The sequence below is a fragment of the Arachis hypogaea genome, chromosome 10, assembly GCF_003086295.3.
Source record: "Arachis hypogaea cultivar Tifrunner chromosome 10, arahy.Tifrunner.gnm2.J5K5, whole genome shotgun sequence".
NCBI lineage: Eukaryota > Viridiplantae > Streptophyta > Magnoliopsida > Fabales > Fabaceae > Arachis > Arachis hypogaea.
In genome coordinates, this window is record NC_092045.1 from 84,123,500 (window position 1) to 84,142,803 (window position 19,304).

The 19,304-nt window shown below is 37.6% G+C and overlaps 2 protein-coding genes across 2 annotated transcripts; both read left to right on the forward strand.

Moving 5' to 3' along the window:
* The first annotated feature begins 10,256 nt into the window (after nt 1–10,256).
* LOC112715817 (protein NRT1/ PTR FAMILY 5.1-like) lies at nt 10,257–12,952 on the forward strand. Its single transcript, XM_025767638.3, has 4 exons — nt 10,257–10,479; nt 10,682–10,902; nt 11,339–11,886; nt 12,028–12,952. The coding sequence occupies exons 1-4, from the start codon at nt 10,374–10,376 to the stop codon at nt 12,845–12,847; spliced, it is 1,695 nt and encodes a 564-aa protein (XP_025623423.1). The 5' UTR covers nt 10,257–10,373; the 3' UTR covers nt 12,848–12,952.
* A 4,447-nt stretch (nt 12,953–17,399) lies between these two features.
* On the forward strand, nt 17,400–18,686 carry LOC140175682 (uncharacterized). Its single transcript, XM_072204216.1, has one exon. The coding sequence runs from the start codon at nt 17,400–17,402 to the stop codon at nt 18,684–18,686; it is 1,287 nt and encodes a 428-aa protein (XP_072060317.1).
* The last annotated feature ends 618 nt before the right edge of the window (nt 18,687–19,304 follow it).

Here is a 19,304-nt window from a genome sequence, read left to right on the forward strand (position 1 = left end):
TTGCAAGTTTCACTTCCTTGTGTTCTTCCTTGAATTCTTCTACCTCTTTGCAAGCTTCCTCAATTTCAACCTCTTCCTCTTGGTAGCTTTCTTCTAATGCAATCTCTTATTCATTACTTACCAAGAGCATTGAAGGTTGTGCATCTTCCTCTTCTTCTAATTGCTTGCTTATTTGGCTCATTTGCACTTCCAAGTTTCTTATTGAGGCTCTGGTTTTCTGCATAAAACTTGCTAAGATTGCTTCCAAATCATTGTTCTGTTGAGGCTGAGAAAATTAAAACTGGTGGTTATTAGAATTATTCTGTTGAAAAATACCCTGAGAACTATGATTAAATTTTTGTGGTCTCTGAGGTTGCTCTCCCCACTCAAAATTTGGGTGTTGGGTGTTGATAGTTGGGACTTGCATGCCACTCATCTGTTGAGTAAGTAGACTTAATTGCTGAGTTATAAGCTTGTTCTGGGTAAGAATAGCATTAAGAGTTTCTACTTCCATAACACTCTCCTTCTGAGAAGTTTCAATATCTGATGTTGGCTCTTGACATGGGTAGAAAGATGATGGTTCTTGGTAGTTGGAACATGGAGCACTGAAGTTTTTTTAGTTTTGGCTTTGCCAACCAAAATTTTGATAGTTCCTCCATCCACCATGGTATGAATCACTACTTGGATGTAAGTAGTAACCCATGTGATCTCTTTCCATTATTTTTCCTTAGCACAAAACACCAAAAAGGATTAAACGCACCATGTGGTAAACAGCAAAGCAAAGAAGACAAAATAGAAATATTTTTTTATAAAAAGAGAACAAAACAAAAAGAAAAGAAAGAAGGAAAATGTGACAGGGGAAGGGGGAACAAAAGAAAAAAAAGAAGGAAGTGTAAAAAGAAAAAAAATATTAACGTAAAAAAAGTTTTTTTTTGAAAAAAAAATAATAAAACAATATTTAAATAAAATTTAAAACTAAAACGCCTAATCTATGCAATCAAACAACTAATAGTTGTTAATCACTATCAATCCCCAGCAACGGCACCAAAAACTTGGTGCGGAATTTATAACCCACACTTACTAACCGGCAAGTGCACCGGGTCGTACCAAGTAATACCTTACGTGAGTAAGGGTCGATCCCACGAGGATTGATGGATCAAGCAACAATGATTGATTGATTGGATTAGTTAGGCAAGCAAAAATTGGTTTTGAGATGTTCAAAAGGTTTAAGTTCGAACTTAGAATATCAAAAGAATAGACAAATAAATGAGTTGGGAATAAAATGTTGAGAAAGCAGTTAAGGTTTCAGAGTTATCTATTTTCCATATTTATTTTTATCACTAACTAATTTAATCATGCAAGATATAATTTCATGGCAAACTATATGTGACTAGGCCCTAATTCCTTAAACCTTCCTAGTCTCCTCTAAAATTCATTAATTGCCAATTCCTTGGTCAATTAATTCCAATTAGAGGGTGATGATCAATTTCTAGTTTATATGCCAAAAGAATTCTAATTATCCAAAAATAAAGGGATTATATGTCACGTATCCTGTTAAATACAAACAATTAGGAATTCAGTATAATATGTTTTCAAGCTGTTGTTCAAGTAAAAAGCTTTTCCAAGTTTTACAAGAACTCAATTAGAACATGGGTCATACTTCTGTTCCACCCATATTCATAAAGTAAAGAGCGAAAATAATTATTGAAATATAAATCAAGACATGAATTAAATTAGAAAGATCAAATGAATAAATCCATTACAAATAGACAGAGCTCCTAACCTTAACAATGAAAGATTAGTTGCTCATGGTTCAGAGAAGAAAAATAAGGGTTCTTGTAACAATATGCCTACCTATCTAAATGTACAGAGTTTCTATTTATAACTAATCCTAATAATTTAAAATCTAATATATAAAACTAAAAATAATATCCTTTCCTAAAAGATAAGATTTGAACTTAAATTTGAATTAATTAACAGATCTTCAGTTGATAGGTGGGACCACTTGATTTTTTCATTCTGCAGCTTCTAATCTGTGTTTTCTGGGCTTGGAAACTGGGTTAAAACAGCCCAGAATTCTCCTCCAGCGTCATTTGTATTTTTGCAGATTGCGCATGTGACGCGTCCGCGTCGTCCATGCGCTCGCGTCATTTGTGCAGATTCCAGTCCACACGTTCGCGTCAGGCACGCGATCGCATTATTGCAATTTTTCCATTTCGCGCGGTCGCGTGAGCCATGCGTCCGCGTCGGTCTTCGCTGGTCATCTCTTTGGTTTCTTCTTTTTTTTTCTCTGCAGAAACTTCATCAAATCCATCCGAATGCTACCCTAAAATAAATAAAATTGCACAAAACTCAAAATAGCATCCATAGTGGCTAAAATATAATTAATTCTTAATTAAACTCAACAAATTAGATGCAAATTTACTAGGAAAAGATGGACAAGATGCTCACGCATCAAGTCTCTTGGAAAGTGTTGCCATGTAACATTGGAAGTTGGATAGCCTTGGAAACCGAACCAAAAACCTCACAAAAGAGGTGATCCTTGTGCTCATCCAAGGTCAAGCCCCAACCGTGCATCACAAAACAACACTAGCAATCCACACCTTTTAAACTCCCATCACTCTTCTATATAAATGATCCTCATTCTACAACCTCTCCGTACACACTTCTTATTCTCATTCATCCCCCTTCCCTTCTTTCGAACACACACATTTCATCCTCCACCAAAAGTTCTATACATACCCTCCTAGCCACGTCTTGTGAGCCGCAACCATACCAACCATCACTCATGGCTTCATCTAGCTCTAAAAGGAGAAAAGGGAAGGAACCTATAAAGCAGCCTCTATTTGATGAAAAGAAATTTAGAACCTTTTACCATGCACTACAATTTGGGTGGATGGCTGATAAAGAAGTCATATATGAGTTAGGCTCTCAAGTCACAAAAACTGAGTGCCCCAAAATCACAAAGAAGGTGGAAAAACGTCGATGGGAGCTCCTCACCGATCCAATTACAAGAGTGAACGCCACTTTGGTAAGAGAGTTTTATGCAAATACGGTTAGACATGATAAGGCAGATGAATCCTATACAATTTCGGGAGAGGGGTAATGGTGGATTTTAGTCCCATGAGCATCATGAGAGTGCTAAAGCTGCGAACCATACCCTTTGCAGAAGAGAGCTATCACTCAAGAATAGATAACAACCCCAACCATGACCAGATTATGAAGGACATCTGTGTGCAAGGAGCAGATTGGGACAGAGACCCCAGGGGAAACCCAAATTTATAAAAAGAGGAGACCTCCTTCCTGAGGCTAAAAGGTGGTTCGAAATTGTAAGGAGATCCATCCTCCCAGCTGGAAACAACTCAGAGGTAAACCTTAAATGAACAACAATGGTGCAATGCATAATGAAGGGAGGAGAAATTAAGGTTCCTGAACTCATAGCTCAAGGTATTCGGAAGATGGCTGAGAAAAGTGATTCTGGAGGAAGGTTAGGCTAAAGTGATTCTGGAGGAAGGTTAGGCTACCCCAGCACTATTCTCCGTCTTTGCAACAAGACTGGGGTGGTGTTCGAAGATGGAAATCCCGAATGGATCAAAGTTGGACTTCCAATTACCTTTCGTCGGATGCATGCTGCTGCACCTCCCATACCTCAATGAAGACTAAGAAAGAGGCCAACCAATCGAGCTGAAGAAGGACAGCATCCACAGGGGCAAGCCCCAGCCACCTTAGACATGCACTAATTACAAGAGGCTATTGATACCTTGTCACGACAATGCATGGAAAATCAAGGGGCACAGAAGGAGCTTCAAATGCAAATAATGGACCGCCAAGAAGAATCACTCTCTCGATGGATGAACCAGCAAGGGGAATGGCAAAAACAATTGATGGAACATCAATTGGAACAAGGGAGACAATGGAGTGAGTCCTTCCATAACCTGAACCAAAAGCAAGATCGACAACAAGAAGCCATCCAAAAGCTAATCAACATCCAAGCACATTAAGGTGCACACATTCATGAGATGCATAGGAAACAAAGAGAACGGGCAGATCTTTTCGTTGAATACAGAGCATTTTCGGAAGGGGTTTACATGAGTGAAATTGGATATCATGTAAATACCCAAGCTAGGCTTGGGTACTTAGTCGGACAACTACATGTATTACATCCTGGGATCACAAAATATGAGGATATAAAGGATGAATTAGCACGAGTGGAACGCGAAAGGGCCGAAAAGAGTCATGAGTCAGTAAAGAAGGCACTGGAAGATTAGAAAATAGCCAGAATGAATCGGATGAGAGGAAGCACAAGTGGACAAAGTGGACATAAAGAAGACAAGGAAGCAGAAGAACATAGGCATCCCAATGAATAAAAGGTGGTGGAGTTCTTTCTTAGTTCTATCTTTTTCAAAGCTTTAAATAAGGAAAATCGTGTATGAAATAGAACATGCTTCCATATTAGCTTAGGAATCTTCAATTATGCTTTAAAATCTTATTGCTTAGGTCCATGCTCACTAGTCTATGTCCCTAGTTTTCACCTTCATCTTTCTTACGTCTATGCTTGTCCTTTAAGTTAATAAAAAAAGATGTTATGAAAAGAACAAGAGTGGAGTTAATTTGTGAAGTAAGTCCTAAATTATTGTGGTAGGGTGATTAATTAGCTAAGTTGGTTTACCAACAAGGAAAGAAGGCAACTATCTATCCTAGATCCTATGCTTGAAACACATCCTATGAGACTAACTAAATAATAAGATCCCAATAAGAAAAGAGAAAGAGCAATAAAAGTTAGAAAGGAAGGAAAAACAATAATGAACAATGCTAGGCACCAAGGGTTTGAAGATTGAGGCATGTGTCTGTGGTGTTTATGTGCAAGGGATATTCTCGGATGAATAAGCTCTTAGGAGTGCCTCATCACTTGGTAACTTGGATTAACTAATCCGGGATTATCAGCTGAAAGTCCACTATCAAGAGTGACCTTTGTTACAGAACACTTAGTAACCCAAAGAGGTACTGGACACCAAGGTCTCAAGAAAGAAAAATAACAAATCATGTGCTTGTGGTGTGTATGTTTGGGGAAAAGAGACTTGAGTGAGTAAGTCATTAGGGGGGTCTTAACACCTAGCACCTTGAACCAACTAGTTTGGGAGTGTTGGTTGAAAGCTTATTATAAAGAGTCGCCCTATTTCAGAGCACTTAGCTTAAAAATGAATGCAATAAACCTTGAAAAAGAAGGAAGGATCAACAACTAGGAAGTCTCAAAGGATGCAATCAAGAGAGTGATCAAGGGCATGATAAAGGCCTGAAACCCTGTAAAGGAATGAACCTAAGTTGCTATGCATGAAACCCCATAAACCAGGAATTTTACTTTTATATCAATCATCTTGTTTCTTTCACTCATCCTTCCTATGTTTTAGTACTTGCTTAGGGACAAGCAAGCTTTAAGTTTGGTGTTGTGATTCCAGGGCATCTAGGCCAGTTTCATTGACCTTTTCTTTACTATTTTAGGGTAGTTTCATGTAGTTTCTTAGTGAATAAGACAAGTTTTGGATAAAAATACACTTACACCTTGATTCAAGCAACTATTGTGAATTTTACATGATTTTCATGAGGATTTTGCAAAGATTGCATGACAAATTGATAATGCATAATCTCATGACTTGAGCTAGAGCTTTGATGCATTATTTGCTTGATTTCAGGACAAAGGAAGCAAGGAAGAACCATATTAGTAGCCACGTTAATCTAGTTAACGTGACCACTAACGTGGAATGGGAATGAGCTTGCAACGTTAATGAGAAAAGTGATCACCAATAACGCCTGTGAAGCCATCATAAGCCCACGTTAATTGCCACGTTAACTAGGTTAACGTGGTAGTTAACATGGAGATAAAGAGAGCTCCAACGTTAGTGGTAAACGTGAACACCACTAACACTCCAAAAATTGGCAATGAGCCACGTTAAGAGTCACGTTAACTTAGTTAACGTGAACTCTAACGTGGAAGAGAGGAACAATGCCAACGTTAGTGACACTCACCTTTGTCACTAACGTTGGATCAAGCTAGCATTGCCCACGTTAGTGGTCACGTTAAGACCACTAACATGAAAGTTAACGTGGAGCCAAGATTGATGAGCCAACGTTAGTGACACTCACCTTTGTCACTAACGTTGGAGATGGCATTCACCACCACGTTAGTTGTCACGTTAACCTAGTTAACGTGAACTCTAACGTGGAGAGTAGGGGCATTTGGAGCGTTAGTGACAAAGGTAAGTGTCACTAACGCTCTCGAAGGTAGGCATGCCCACGTTAAGAGTCACGTTAGTTGAACTAACGTGAACTCTAACGTAGGGAAAGAGGGGCACAAAGCAACATTATTGGGAAAGGTGAGTCCCAATAACGCTTGTGAAGGTTCATAAGGCAACATTAGTGGTCACGTTAGTGCCACTAACATTAAAGTTAACGTGGACTATATCGGGTTGGAACGTTAGTGAAAAAGGTGATTGCCACTAACGTTCTCGAACCCACAATTTCACTTAACGTTAACATCACTAACGCCCATGCCTAACTCACACTTTTCTGCAAGCTGAGCCCACTAAAGATTGTAACTGCTTCAACTCAAGATCTAAGGCCCACATCCAAGACTTGAAGAACTCACTAGAGGATCAAGAGGAGTAGTATATATAGGAGTAGTTCTGAACTATTGAGGAGCTTGGGACTTTGGAGAACTACCCCTGTATATTTACTCTTCTGCATTTTGAAGCATGTATTCTTTTCTGCCATTTTTCATTTCTAGAGTTATGAACAACTAAACCCCTTTCATTGGGTTAGGGAGCTCTGTTGTAATTTGATGGATCAATTATAGTTTCCATTCTTCTTCTTCTTTCTTCTCTTTTGATTTACTAGAAAGCTTTCGATCTTATTCAATTGGTTAGTTGTCTTGGAAAAGAAACTCTCCATAATTGGATCTCCTCTGAGCCTTGGAAAAGGGATGAGGAGATCATGCTATAAATACTTTCTCATGTTGGACCAAATTGGGGTCTGGGCGGATATAGTGACATCTAATCCTCCCAACACTTTGATTTGGAAATACATGTAGTATAATCAGTGACCACACTTCATCTCTTCCCATTAGCAATTAAATCAAGGAATTGCGCAATTGTTCAAGCTTAGAGAGATTGGGTTGCCAAGGAATTGGAACCCAATCACCTATGATTGCCAAGGAGATCAATAGATGATTTGATTGAGAAAGAGATGAAAATGAATTTGATCCGGAGAATACAACATCTCTTGAGCCCAATGAATTCCCCATTTCTGATCTTACCCATTCTCTTTACTTTCTACCATTTATTTCCATGCTCATTTCCCCAAATTCCCATTTAAGATTCTGCACTTTATTTTCTGCTATTTACTTTCCTGCCATTTAAGTTTCTGCAACTCTCAACTATACTCTGTTTAGCTCAACTAGCATACTCTTCCAACTAAAGTTGCTTGACCAATCAATCCCTGTGGAATTCAACCTCACTCTATTGTGAGTTTTTACTTGACGACAATTTGGTATACTTGCCGAAGGGAACTCTGTTGAGAGACAAGTTTTCATGTATCACTCCAATTGTTTCTAGCCTATACCACGAAGGTTTTAATCTCACTGATTTGAATGCTCTGTTGTTAGGAGATGCTAGTCAAACGCATGGATCAAAGACTAAAGAGATTATACTCCAGCTGGCGTCCAATGACTACATTGAACATCATGTAGACCGCTTGTGGTTGTCAGGCACGCGGATCTTGGCTAAGCGAGTACTGAAGATAGTGTGTGATTGTCACTCACCCCTTTAGTCTGACTTAACTGAATTAAGTACGAGAGTATATCTTGGAGAAGAAGTAGGCGTGAATTGAAAGAAAAACAATAGTACTTGCATTAATTCATGAGGAACAGTAGAGCTCCTCACCTTAATCTATGAGGTGTAGAAACTCCACCGTTGAAAATACATAAGAACAAAAGGTCTAGGCATGGCCAAATGGCCAGCCTCCTAAATGGCATAAGAATTCAAAAATAGGGGAAGAAGACCTGATCAAAGGATCAAAAAGTCGTCCAAAGATATAATACAATAGTCAAAATGTGCTATTTATACTAAACTAGTAACCTAGGTTTACAGAAAATGAGTAGATAGTGCAGAAATCCACTTCTGGGGCCCACTTGGTGTGTGTTTGGGCTGAGCTTTGAAGCTTTCACGTGCATAGGCTCTTCTTGGAGTTAAACGTCAGCTTGGGTGCCAATTTGGGTGCTTAACTCCAGCTTTGGTGCCAGTTCTGGCGTTTTACACTAGAAAACAGTCTCTGATGGGCATTTGGACGCTATTTTGGGCCATTAAATCTCAAGAAAAGTATGGACTATTATACATTGCTGGAAAGCACAAGATGTCTACTTTCCAACGCAATTGAGAGCACGTCAATTGAGCTTCTCTACCTCCAGAAAATCCACTTCGAGTGTAGGAGGGTCAGAATCCAACAGCATCAGTAGTCCTTTCTCAGCCTCTGAATCAGATTTTTGCTCAGGTCTCTCAATTTCAGCCAGAAAATACCTGAAATCACAGAAAAACACACAAACTCATAGTAAAGTCCAGAAATGTGATTTTTGCACAAAAACTAATAAAAATATACTAAAAAGTAACTAAAACATACTAGAAACTACCTAAAAACAATGCCAAAATGCATATAAATTATCCGCTCATCAACAAGTACTCAGCTTGACGGAACTCAGTCAGCTCCTCCACACCCATTTGGTTCGGAGAATCCTTTACGTCAGAAGTCACCCAGGCATACCGGTCGTAACCCGCGCTTGAGGCGGAAGCCCGTGCAACGTGACGAGGGGCCATACCTACAGTGGGGACACCACTCAGGTTAGTCTACAAGGTCGGGAGTTTGAAAAAGTCCAAAAAGCTACATTTCGCCTATCTAAAATAACTACAACCAAGCATGGCCAAAGCAAATCCTAAGCAAAGCCTAAAAACTAGCGCATTGAAATGGTAACCCCCTCTAATACACCTACCTAACACTAGCATCATCCAATATGCAAGTCGAATTAGAAGGACAGTATGGGCACAGAGGGATAGGAAACGAAATTAAAACAAGCATGGAGCAAAACGAAAAATAAAAAAGGGACAAGTACTTACCAGGATCATTGTAGCTGTTTGAAAGGAAGCACAGGGATGCAGCGAATGCACAAGGATGCAGGAATCGCAGTAGGAAAATTCAAGGGGGAAGGGAATGGAAGCAGAAGGAGCCAGACGCCAAATAGAGAATGGAATGTGAGATTGTGGAGGAAGTTGGAAAACAAATTCAAGGAGCGCAAAAGGCAAAGGGCAAAACAGTCTTTGCTCGGGGGGTTTTGAAATAACCCATTATGAGCATTAAACGCCTGGCGCGAAGAACGAGGTGACGAAAGGTTACCCCCAACAATGAACAGACACGCGTGCAAGAGACACATTCTCCCCACGAGCGACCGACCAAACGACAACGCATAAGAGAGAACATAACGCGTCACCAACGGCGCTCACGACCGTCGCTGGCGCGTTGGGGGCACTGTTACGGCCCACCCCAACGTCGCGCTGGCCGACCCGGTCCATAGGGCACCTGATCCGAACAGGCGGACGCGATACGCCCAACAATCGACCCGGACACGCGTCCATTATAGCTCGCTACTACAGCTGTATTGAGAAGATTCGAGGAAAGTGGGTATGCCTTTGCAGGACCCACTCCTGACAGGGTATATATGGGGAGGGCCCTACCCCTCCTCCAGGGTACGTCACTAACAACCTCTCTCTCTCACCACTTGTAGACCTCACTGACTTAGGCATCGTAGTGTCTTTGCAGATGACACCCCCTCGCCACACCAACAGCTCGGGAAGACGGTAGCACCAGCTCCAGCTCCGCGAACCGGAACTAGGTGAAGAACCCACCTTATCGTACGAGCCCTCCCTTGAACCGTCCGGTATCCGACCAACCGAGAAGCTACCGAACAATATATATATATATATATATATATATATATATATATATATATATATATATATATATATATATATAATAGAGAATCGCACAAATTGCATAATTATAGGCCGTCCTCTTCTGATCTTTCAATTCGTTTTCGTATTTCATAATTTTCTTTTCAATAACTCGTAAGGACCAAATCATATTGCTTCATTACACATGAAAGGGCGCATAGAATCCATTCAAAGAATAAAATAATCATGAAATTTGCCTATTTCTTCAACCAAAGAACTAATATTGCTAACTAATAACTGATATATACCACATAAATAAATGTATAGATAGATTGATAGATTCATCTTCCTTCTCCCATCAATGAATCTTAATTATTGCTTCCATCACAACAAAATTTTCTGTGAATGGAGGAAAAAAATAGTTACACTCAGGATGGCACGGTTGATCTTAAAGGAAAACGAGTGCTCTCTTCTACAACTGGGCAATGGAAAGCTTGCAGATATATTCTTGGTATATAATTTTCTCTCAGACATTTTTAAGTTATGATTAAAAAATTAGCAACTCATGATGATATTAGATAGTTAGAAGTTAGTTGCTTGCTTTCACATATAGGTTTATATATATAAAACTTTAGGGTTATATAGAATACAGAATTACTCTGATGACTCGAATTAATACATGACGAGAGTATGTGTGTATGTATTAATGGTAGCATACCAAGCATTGGAAAGATTTGCCTACTTTGGAGTAGCTGCTAATTTGGTGAATTATATGACAAGCCAACTCCACAAAGACCTAGTATCTTCAATAAGCGATGTGAATAACTGGTCAGGAGTAGCATGGATAACCCCAATTCTCGGTGCCTACATAGCTGATTCTCATTACATGGGGCGCTTTTGGACAGTCACTCTTTCACTCCTCATATATACCATAGTAAGTTTTAATTCATAATTAATACACTAATACCCCAAATCATTTGTTATAAAATTATTAGTCCCATATTTTAGTTCTCAACGACTTTTAATTACTAATTTAATTCACACAAATTTTAATTTTGTTAGATAAATTAGTTCTCACATCAGATTGTTTGTCTATATAAAATAATTGATCTAAAAATTTTCACAATTTTAAAAAATTTGTCTTTATTAAATAACAATAGAAACTGATTTATTTAACTTTTTATCAAAATTTGATTTGAAAATTAATGTCTGACAAAATAAAAAGTTAAAAATTGATTCGATAATCAAAATTTTATAAAGATTAAATTATCCAACTAAATATTTTTTTTAAGAATCGATTTGGGATATTTATTACTATTGTGATGGATAAATTTTTAATATGAGAGACTACTTTACTATGACACACACAGGGAGTTGTGCTTCTAGTCCTGACTACTTGGCTGAAAAGCTTGAGACCAAAGTGGAACAGCAAAGCAAGCAACTTACAACTATCACTCTTCAATCTATCACTATACACTATAGCAATTGGAAGTGGTGCATTGAAGCCAAATATGTCAACTTTTGGTGCTGATCAATTTGATGATTTCAACTCAAAAGAGAAGCAGCTCAAAGGTTCATTCTTCAATTGGTGGACTTTCCACACATCATGTGGTGCTTTAGTTGCTACTTTGGCTGTTGTCTACATACAAGAGAAGGTTAGATGGGAATGTGGTTATGCCTTGTGTGCTATTGGATTTCTATTTTCGGTTATTGTTTTCTTTCTGGGCACCCCATTATATAGGCACAAATCTAGAAATGCCAAGACTTGCCATGAAAAGGATTTCATTAGGGTCATTCTTCTTGCCTTCACAAATAGAAACCTTCAGCTTCCTACTTCTCCTTCAGAGCTCCATGAATTTGACTTGCAACATTATGTAAATAGTGGAACGAGGCAAATCCATCACACTCCCCGTTTCAGGTTAGGTAATAAGCTGGTATAGATCTTCTTAATTTAATGTTTTACTGGATAAGTAATTATAAGATGGAAAATTAGATTGAGGGATGAATTATGAAGTATGGTCCTAAAATGGCACAGCTAAAAAGTATTGAATTGTTACAGGTTCTTAGACAAGGCAGCAATAAAAGAGAGCAAAAATGCAGCATGCACAGTGACTCAAGTAGAAGGAACAAAGCTTGTTCTAGGAATGCTTGAAATATGGCTACTAATGCTAATTCCAAGCAATTTCCTTGCAGTAGAGATGACCATTTTTGTCAAACAAGGTACAACGTTGGACAGAAGCCTTGGCCAGAGTTTTCGCATTCCGGCCGCCTCCCTCTGGAGCTTCCTAGTTGTCACAATGCTCATTTCCCTCCCAATCTACGACACTTACTTCGTACCATTCATGCGCCGGAGAACCGGAAACATGAGAGGAATCACATTGCTGCAGAGGCTGGGCGCAGGAATCGCGGTGCAGGCGGTAGCAATGGCAGTGTGCTGCGCCGTAGAGATTCAAAGAATGAATGTGATAGCTCAGCAACATATAAGTGGCCATGAAAAGATAGTTCCTATGAGCATATTCTGGTTGTTGCCACAGTATATTTTACTTGGCATAGCAGACACATTTCTTATGAGTGGTTTGTTGGAATTCTTCTATGATCAATCCCCTGAAGAAATGAAGGGTCTTGGAACAACGTTTTTCACAAGCTCTGTGGCTGCTGGGAGCTTTTTGTGCACGTTTTTGGTGACTATGACAGATAAGGTTACTGGGAAAGTGAGTGGTAAGAGATGGATAGGGAACAACCTTAATGATTCTCACCTAGATTATTATTATGCCTTTCTTTTTGTCATATCTCTGCTTAATTTTGGGGCCTTTCTTTGGGCATCAAGTGGATACACTTACAAGAAAGAGAATACCTTAGAATTAGAGAGTCCCTTATGAGAAATGTGCTTTTCCTTTTAATCAATATTAGTTATTCATGTGTCGTTAGTTATTTAATAACTCATCATAATGAATTTCTAACTTGGCCCTCAAGGGCTACACAAATACATGTTTAGATGTATACAATATCATGTCTCCATTCTTTTTTTCTCTAATATCATGTAGTCGATTCAATTGAAAAGTATCACCGACACCTAGGAAGAAAAAGTTAATTAGTAACAGTTAATTAGAGGCAGGCACGGACCTACATGGAACCATGGGGGGGCACTTGCCCCCACTCTCATTTAATTTTTTTAAACAAAAAAAAATATATACATATATAATATGCCCCCATTTTAAATTTTAAATGATCCCATTACAAATAAATTAAACTAATTATTTAAAACCTTGAATCCATTTTATCTTGCTATCATTTTGATTATGAGTTAACCTAATTAAATTTAGTCTTCTCTCATTCTCAAATCCTAGTCGTCACTCATTTATTCTCTTAAACTCTCTTCTTAGTTTCATATTTTCAACATTTTTTTTCTATTCCTTGTTTAGTGGTCATCTTGTCTTCATCAACAGGTAAATTTTAAATTCTCTATTTTGTTTTATACAGCTCTCTATGATTTTATGTTTTTTTTCAATTTTATTGTTTCTCTTTTCATATTTTCGATTGCAAATTTTAATTCAAACAATTATAGTTTAGGTATTAATCTATTTTTATATTCTCTTCATGAATTTATATATTTTATTTTATTTTTGATTTAGTGATCCTTATTATTTATTTGTTTATCTTTCATTCTATTCTATTATATATAATTATGTTGCATATAAATTTCTAAAGTGAATCGATCAATTTACTAATTTAGAATATATATTTTTTATTTTTAGAAATAATAATGGAAAAATATTTTAAAAGAAAGCTACCACTAGAATCTGAAGTCACTTCATTAGTCTCTTCTAATAAAAAAAAGTTTTTAAAATTCAATGTAAAAAGTTTCATAGTTGATCCTGAACAACGACCCAAAATTTTAAATTATGATATAAATGACAGAGATGAAATTAGACAAATTTATTTGTGAAAAGATCATTGTCAACCAAGAGAATATAATTTTCTACAAACATATTTTGGGACTTTTTTTGGTAAATTTAATGCTGATTGGTTTGATGAATTTAGCAATTAATTGGAATATAGTATTTCATAAGATGCTGTTTTTTATCTCTATTATTATCTTATGAAATCTGATAGTGCGAGTAGTAATGCTTTTATAAAAGAGCTCTTTTTAAATTTAAATTAATATATCTTTTGATAATAATGTGAATTATTTTTGCCCCCTTACCATAAATTTTCTGGGTCCGTCACTGATTAGAGGTCTTCATAGTCTGGTCCACTCCAAAGACCTGGCCTGAATCCAATAGATTTGAGCTAAATTTGGTCCGATTTCATTTGAACTTGGTTAAACACAAAATCAAAACTCGAGTCATCTTGTTCTCCCCGATTAAACCTTTTTCATTACTATATAAATTTAATTTGAGTACTTATTGAGTTATTGTAGCATTTTCTATTGTATTTGTCATAAACTTCTAATCTTATTGATTCGATTTTCTTAGTAAATTTGGTTCTTAGTAAAGTAAACTTGTTTGCTTTTAATTAAGTGAGATTACACTTGATTTGTTAAGTGTAATTCTAACAAAAATATCTTATTTTTTGGTATATAAATTTTATCTTAGATATTGATAAATTAGAAATAATTTATATTTTAATATCAATAAATATTAAAATATCATTACAATTTATCTAAAATATACAGTATATTTTATATATATATTGTATCTCCATGTTTTATAAAAATTTTAAATTGGTGTGTCTGCATGTTTCGTGTAGTGTTATATGTCAATATCCGTGTATTATAAGTAGCAAATAATTTGTTTTAATTTAGTTTTATATGAACCCAATTTTTACTTAATTTAGATCCGATTTTATTATAATATAAAAATAATAAAATTTTGTTGGATATAAAGTTAGATAAGAATCTCAAAAATAAATTTGATTAATATTTAAAGTCGAATATGAGTAAAGACAAATCTAATTTTGCCTAACCCATGAACATGTAGGCATTAAACTGAATATTTTTATAAAATAACTACATTAATATTTGAAGGTTTTATTCGGTGATGAATATTTGAAGTTTTTTTTTTGACCCATTCTCTTTTTTAATGAATTCTATATATCAATTTTCTAGACACAGTTAAGATTTGAAATCCGTATACTTCCTAGCAAGGCAAACATAGTTGCCACTAAATCAAGTTTTGGGGTGCAATATTTGAAGTTTTGAAAGTGTATGGTGATGAGCATTGGAATCTATTTCAAAAAAAAAAAATGAAGACGTCTTCTCTTTTTTTTGGTCAGCTATCCAGGCCACAATTGGCCCAGACCCACAGTAGAAAACTCGAATCCCAACCCAAGCCGCTTCATGATCTGAAATTCAAAACCACGATTCCCAAAATATGGGAATTCTCCAACAGTGGAGCCTTAAGCTCTCCAACAGTGGAGCTGTTTTGCTTCGACAAGTAGAGCCATTATTTAACCAACTTCACAAATCTAGTGCAGTTATAAAAAACAAGAAAATCATAAAGAAGATAACAAAGAAGCACCAACACAAGGATCACAAATAAACAAGACAAGGCATGGAAGGTATCGGAAGTGCAGGCATGGACGGAGACATTCTAGACTTAGACGAGTTCCCAGCTCAACAAGGAGGTAATCCAGACCAGAAACTAGTCGGCAGAGTATTAACAGGGAATGTGCTAAATACAGTCACAGTGCGTAAGACGATTCTCAACATGTGGAGAGATCCACAGGGACTAGTGATCATCAATGCAGGACCGAACTCTTTCATCTTAAACTTCAAAAATCAGGAGGAAGCAAGAAGAGCGTATGATGGGGGACCATGGAGAATAGAAGGACATATGTTGAGCTTGTAGTGGTGGAGTCCAAACCTGTCCATTGAAGAGGTAAATAACAATCAGCTTCCTATTTGGATTCAAATACATGGGCTACCTTATGATAAAATTAATATAAAGAATGCTGAAAAAATAGGAGCAATAGTAGGGAGAGTAATAAGTGCTGAGAATCCATTTGCTGAAGGGAACATGCTTAGATCCTTTTTTAGGGTTAGGGTAGAGATAAATGTTTAAACACCTCTGAAAACAGGATTTTGGCTCAAAAGAGATGATGGAAGTCATTCATGGGCTGAGTTCAAATATAAAAAATTGTATGATTACTGTTACAAATGTAGAAAAATTGGGCATGACAAAAAAGCATGTATTGAAGAGTTGGCTATGTCATTAGTAAACCCAACAAGTCCTAGATATGGACCAGAACTTACAACTCTGGGACTGAGATCAATAGAGAATGAGGCAAGAAAGGCAGGAAATAGGAGGAGAAAGGAAGAACACAACAACTGGGTGGAGGAGTTATGGGAGGCGCGTGAGAGAAGCTTGCAAGGGAGAGAGTGGCTGAAAAGACAATCACAAAGGGAGAAAGAAGGGTCAAATCAAGGGAGTATAAGAAGTTCTCAAGCCAGTGCCTTTGCAAAATCTTGGGGCAGATTGGCAAATCCAAAGGAGCAAATGGGAGGGAGACAAGTGGCAACACAGGAAGCTCAAGATCAGGATGAAGGGGCTGATGATGAAGAAATGAATGGTGATGATGATAATAATATATTGAACCTAGCTGATGGGACAACAAACCAGGAAAAAGGGGAAAAGAAAAAGGGCATTCTAGAAAAGCAACAAACTAGTGAATCAGTAGCAATGGGAAACGTGAAGGATGTTAGGGAATTAGGAAAGGATGGGGAGAATGGGAAGGATAGTAACAAGATTTCTAGGAGGTATATAGAGAGAGGTGGGCCAAGTAGGAGAAGAATGGACAGCACAAAAAAGATGGCATGGGCTTTCACCAACCAAAGGCCCAATAGAGATAGCCAGCAAATTATTAGTGGGCCAACTGAAAAAGAAAAAAACCCCACTATTGGACAACTATTGAAGGAATTCAACAAGAAGATGGCTGAAGAAGGAAGGAAGAGAAATATAGAAGAGGAGTTGGAAGAGGAGGCCCAAAATAGGAAAAACATGGAAGTTGATGAGATAGTAAGCCAAGATCAGAACAAGGGGAAAAGCCAGAACAGAATAACAAGCAGTTAGTCACAGAAAGCGATGGAGAGTTCTACTATGTTGAACTAGCAGAAGAAGAAGAAGAAGAACTAGAGTAGGAAAATAACAAAGCAATTGTAGTGGCCAAGGAATATGAAATAGAACTTGCTCAAAGAATGGAGGAAAAGTTGAAACTCAAAAGAAGAAGAGGAGATGACCAGCAGGGACAGAGAGGAAATTTCCTGGAAGAAGAAGAGGAAGCTGTGCAGGTGTGGAGAGCTAGCAAGAAGAACAAGGTGGTCGGAGGCCTCATGGAATGGATGGCCTATGAGGATGAATTACTGATCAGAGGAGACAACTTGGGAAATTCAATGGCTGAGGAGGCGGGCCTACACATGCCCCCAACTCAACCATGAGTGTGATAAGTTGGAACTGCCGCGGGCTTGCGGCCTCCGCGACAGTTTCTGAACTGCACAGCATGTGCAAACAAATAAAGCCTGCAATAGTATTCCTAATAGAAACTAGAGCTAGAGAAGGAACTATTAAGAAGTTGAAAAGAAGGTTGCATTTTGAGAATGTATTTCACATAGAACCCCAGGGACTATCCGGAGGGCTATGCCTTTTGTGGAATGAAATATATAATATTGATATTTATTTTTGGTGTGATAATCATATAAAAGCTCGGATTGACGATAGGAAAGGGAAGATATGGACATGCAATTTTATCTATGAAAACCCATGCTTTGGAAGAAGAAAGGAGCAATGGAGAGCAGTTACAGAAAACAATTGTAATGAGGGAGAGCCGCAGTTATTCATAGGAGACTTTAATGACATCTTGAGTCAAGAGGAGAAAATTGGTCTACATCTAAAGTCACAAAGCCAGGTAAAAGAGTTTAGACAGTTTGTGGATATGAATTGTCTTATGGATTTAGACCTAAAAGGTGGAAGATTTACGTGGTTTAGTAATCCGAGGAATGGATTCATCACTAGGGAGAAAATAGACAGGGCGTTAGCCAATTGGGAATGGAGAGCTTTGTACCAGCATGCGTCACTCACAGCTCTACCAGCAATAAGTTCTGACCATTGTCCAATAGTTTTAAACATCAATCAAGTTCAAAGAAGGGAGAAGAGCTTTAAATTCGAGGCGTTTTGGGTCGATCATGATGAGTGTGAGAATGTAGTAAGGAAGGGGTGGGATAAAGGGAATATTCATGGATGCGATTGGAAAGGAATAACAAGAAAAATGGAAAATTGCAAAGAGGAACGTAAGAAGTGGAGCAAGAAGACTTTTAAACATGCAGTTAAAGAAATCCACAAATTGAAGGATGAATTGAAGAAGCTACAAGATTCAAACTTAACACAAGAAAAGCAAGAGATGATACAATCAATAAAGGAGAATATAACAGTTCTATGGAAGCAGGAAGAGAAATATTGGGGACAAAAAGTCAGGTTGAAATGGTTGAAATGGGGAGACAAGAATACAACTTTCTTTCATGCCACAACCATTCAAAGAAGAGAGAGGAACAGAATTGATAAATTGAAGAATGAAGATGGATCATGGATGAAAGATAGGAAAGAAATCATGAAACACATAGAGGAACATTTTGAAGCGTTATTCACTTCTAATAGCAATAGAAACGTGGCAGCAACTCTAAATAAAATTCAAGCGAAAGTCACAGAAGATATGAACAGGGGCTGATCTCAGAAGTCACTGAAGAGGAGATTAGAAAAGCAGTTTTCAGCATGGGCGACCTCAAAGCTCCAGGACCAGACGGTCTGAATGGGTTATTCTACCAAAAACACTGGGAGATAATTAAGAAGGAGGTATGTGCAGTTGTTAAAGAATTCTTTCGACATGGGAGTCTGCCAGAAGAAATTAGTGAAACCACAGTTGTTCTAATTCCAAAAGTCAAGAATCCGGAAGAACTTAATCAGTTAAGACCAATCAGTTGTTGTAACTTTATCTACAAGATTATAACAAGGGTTATAGTGTCGAGATTGAAAGGGCTATTGGAGGATATAGTGTCACCAACTCAAAGCGCTTTTGTGGGGGGAAGACTTATACAAGATAATGTAATGATCGTCCAAGAAGTGTATCACAGCCTAAATAAGAAAGGAAGAGAGGGATCTCAGAATATAGCGATCAAGTTGGATATGAACAAGGCATATGATAGACTAGAGTGGGATTTTCTCGAGAAGGTGCTTTTGAAATTAGGATTTACCGAAAGATGGGTTGAATTGGTAATGAAGTGTGTCAGAAGTGCAAACTATAGGGTAAAGGTCAATAGAGAGCTGTCTAAGAGGATCAAACCACAAA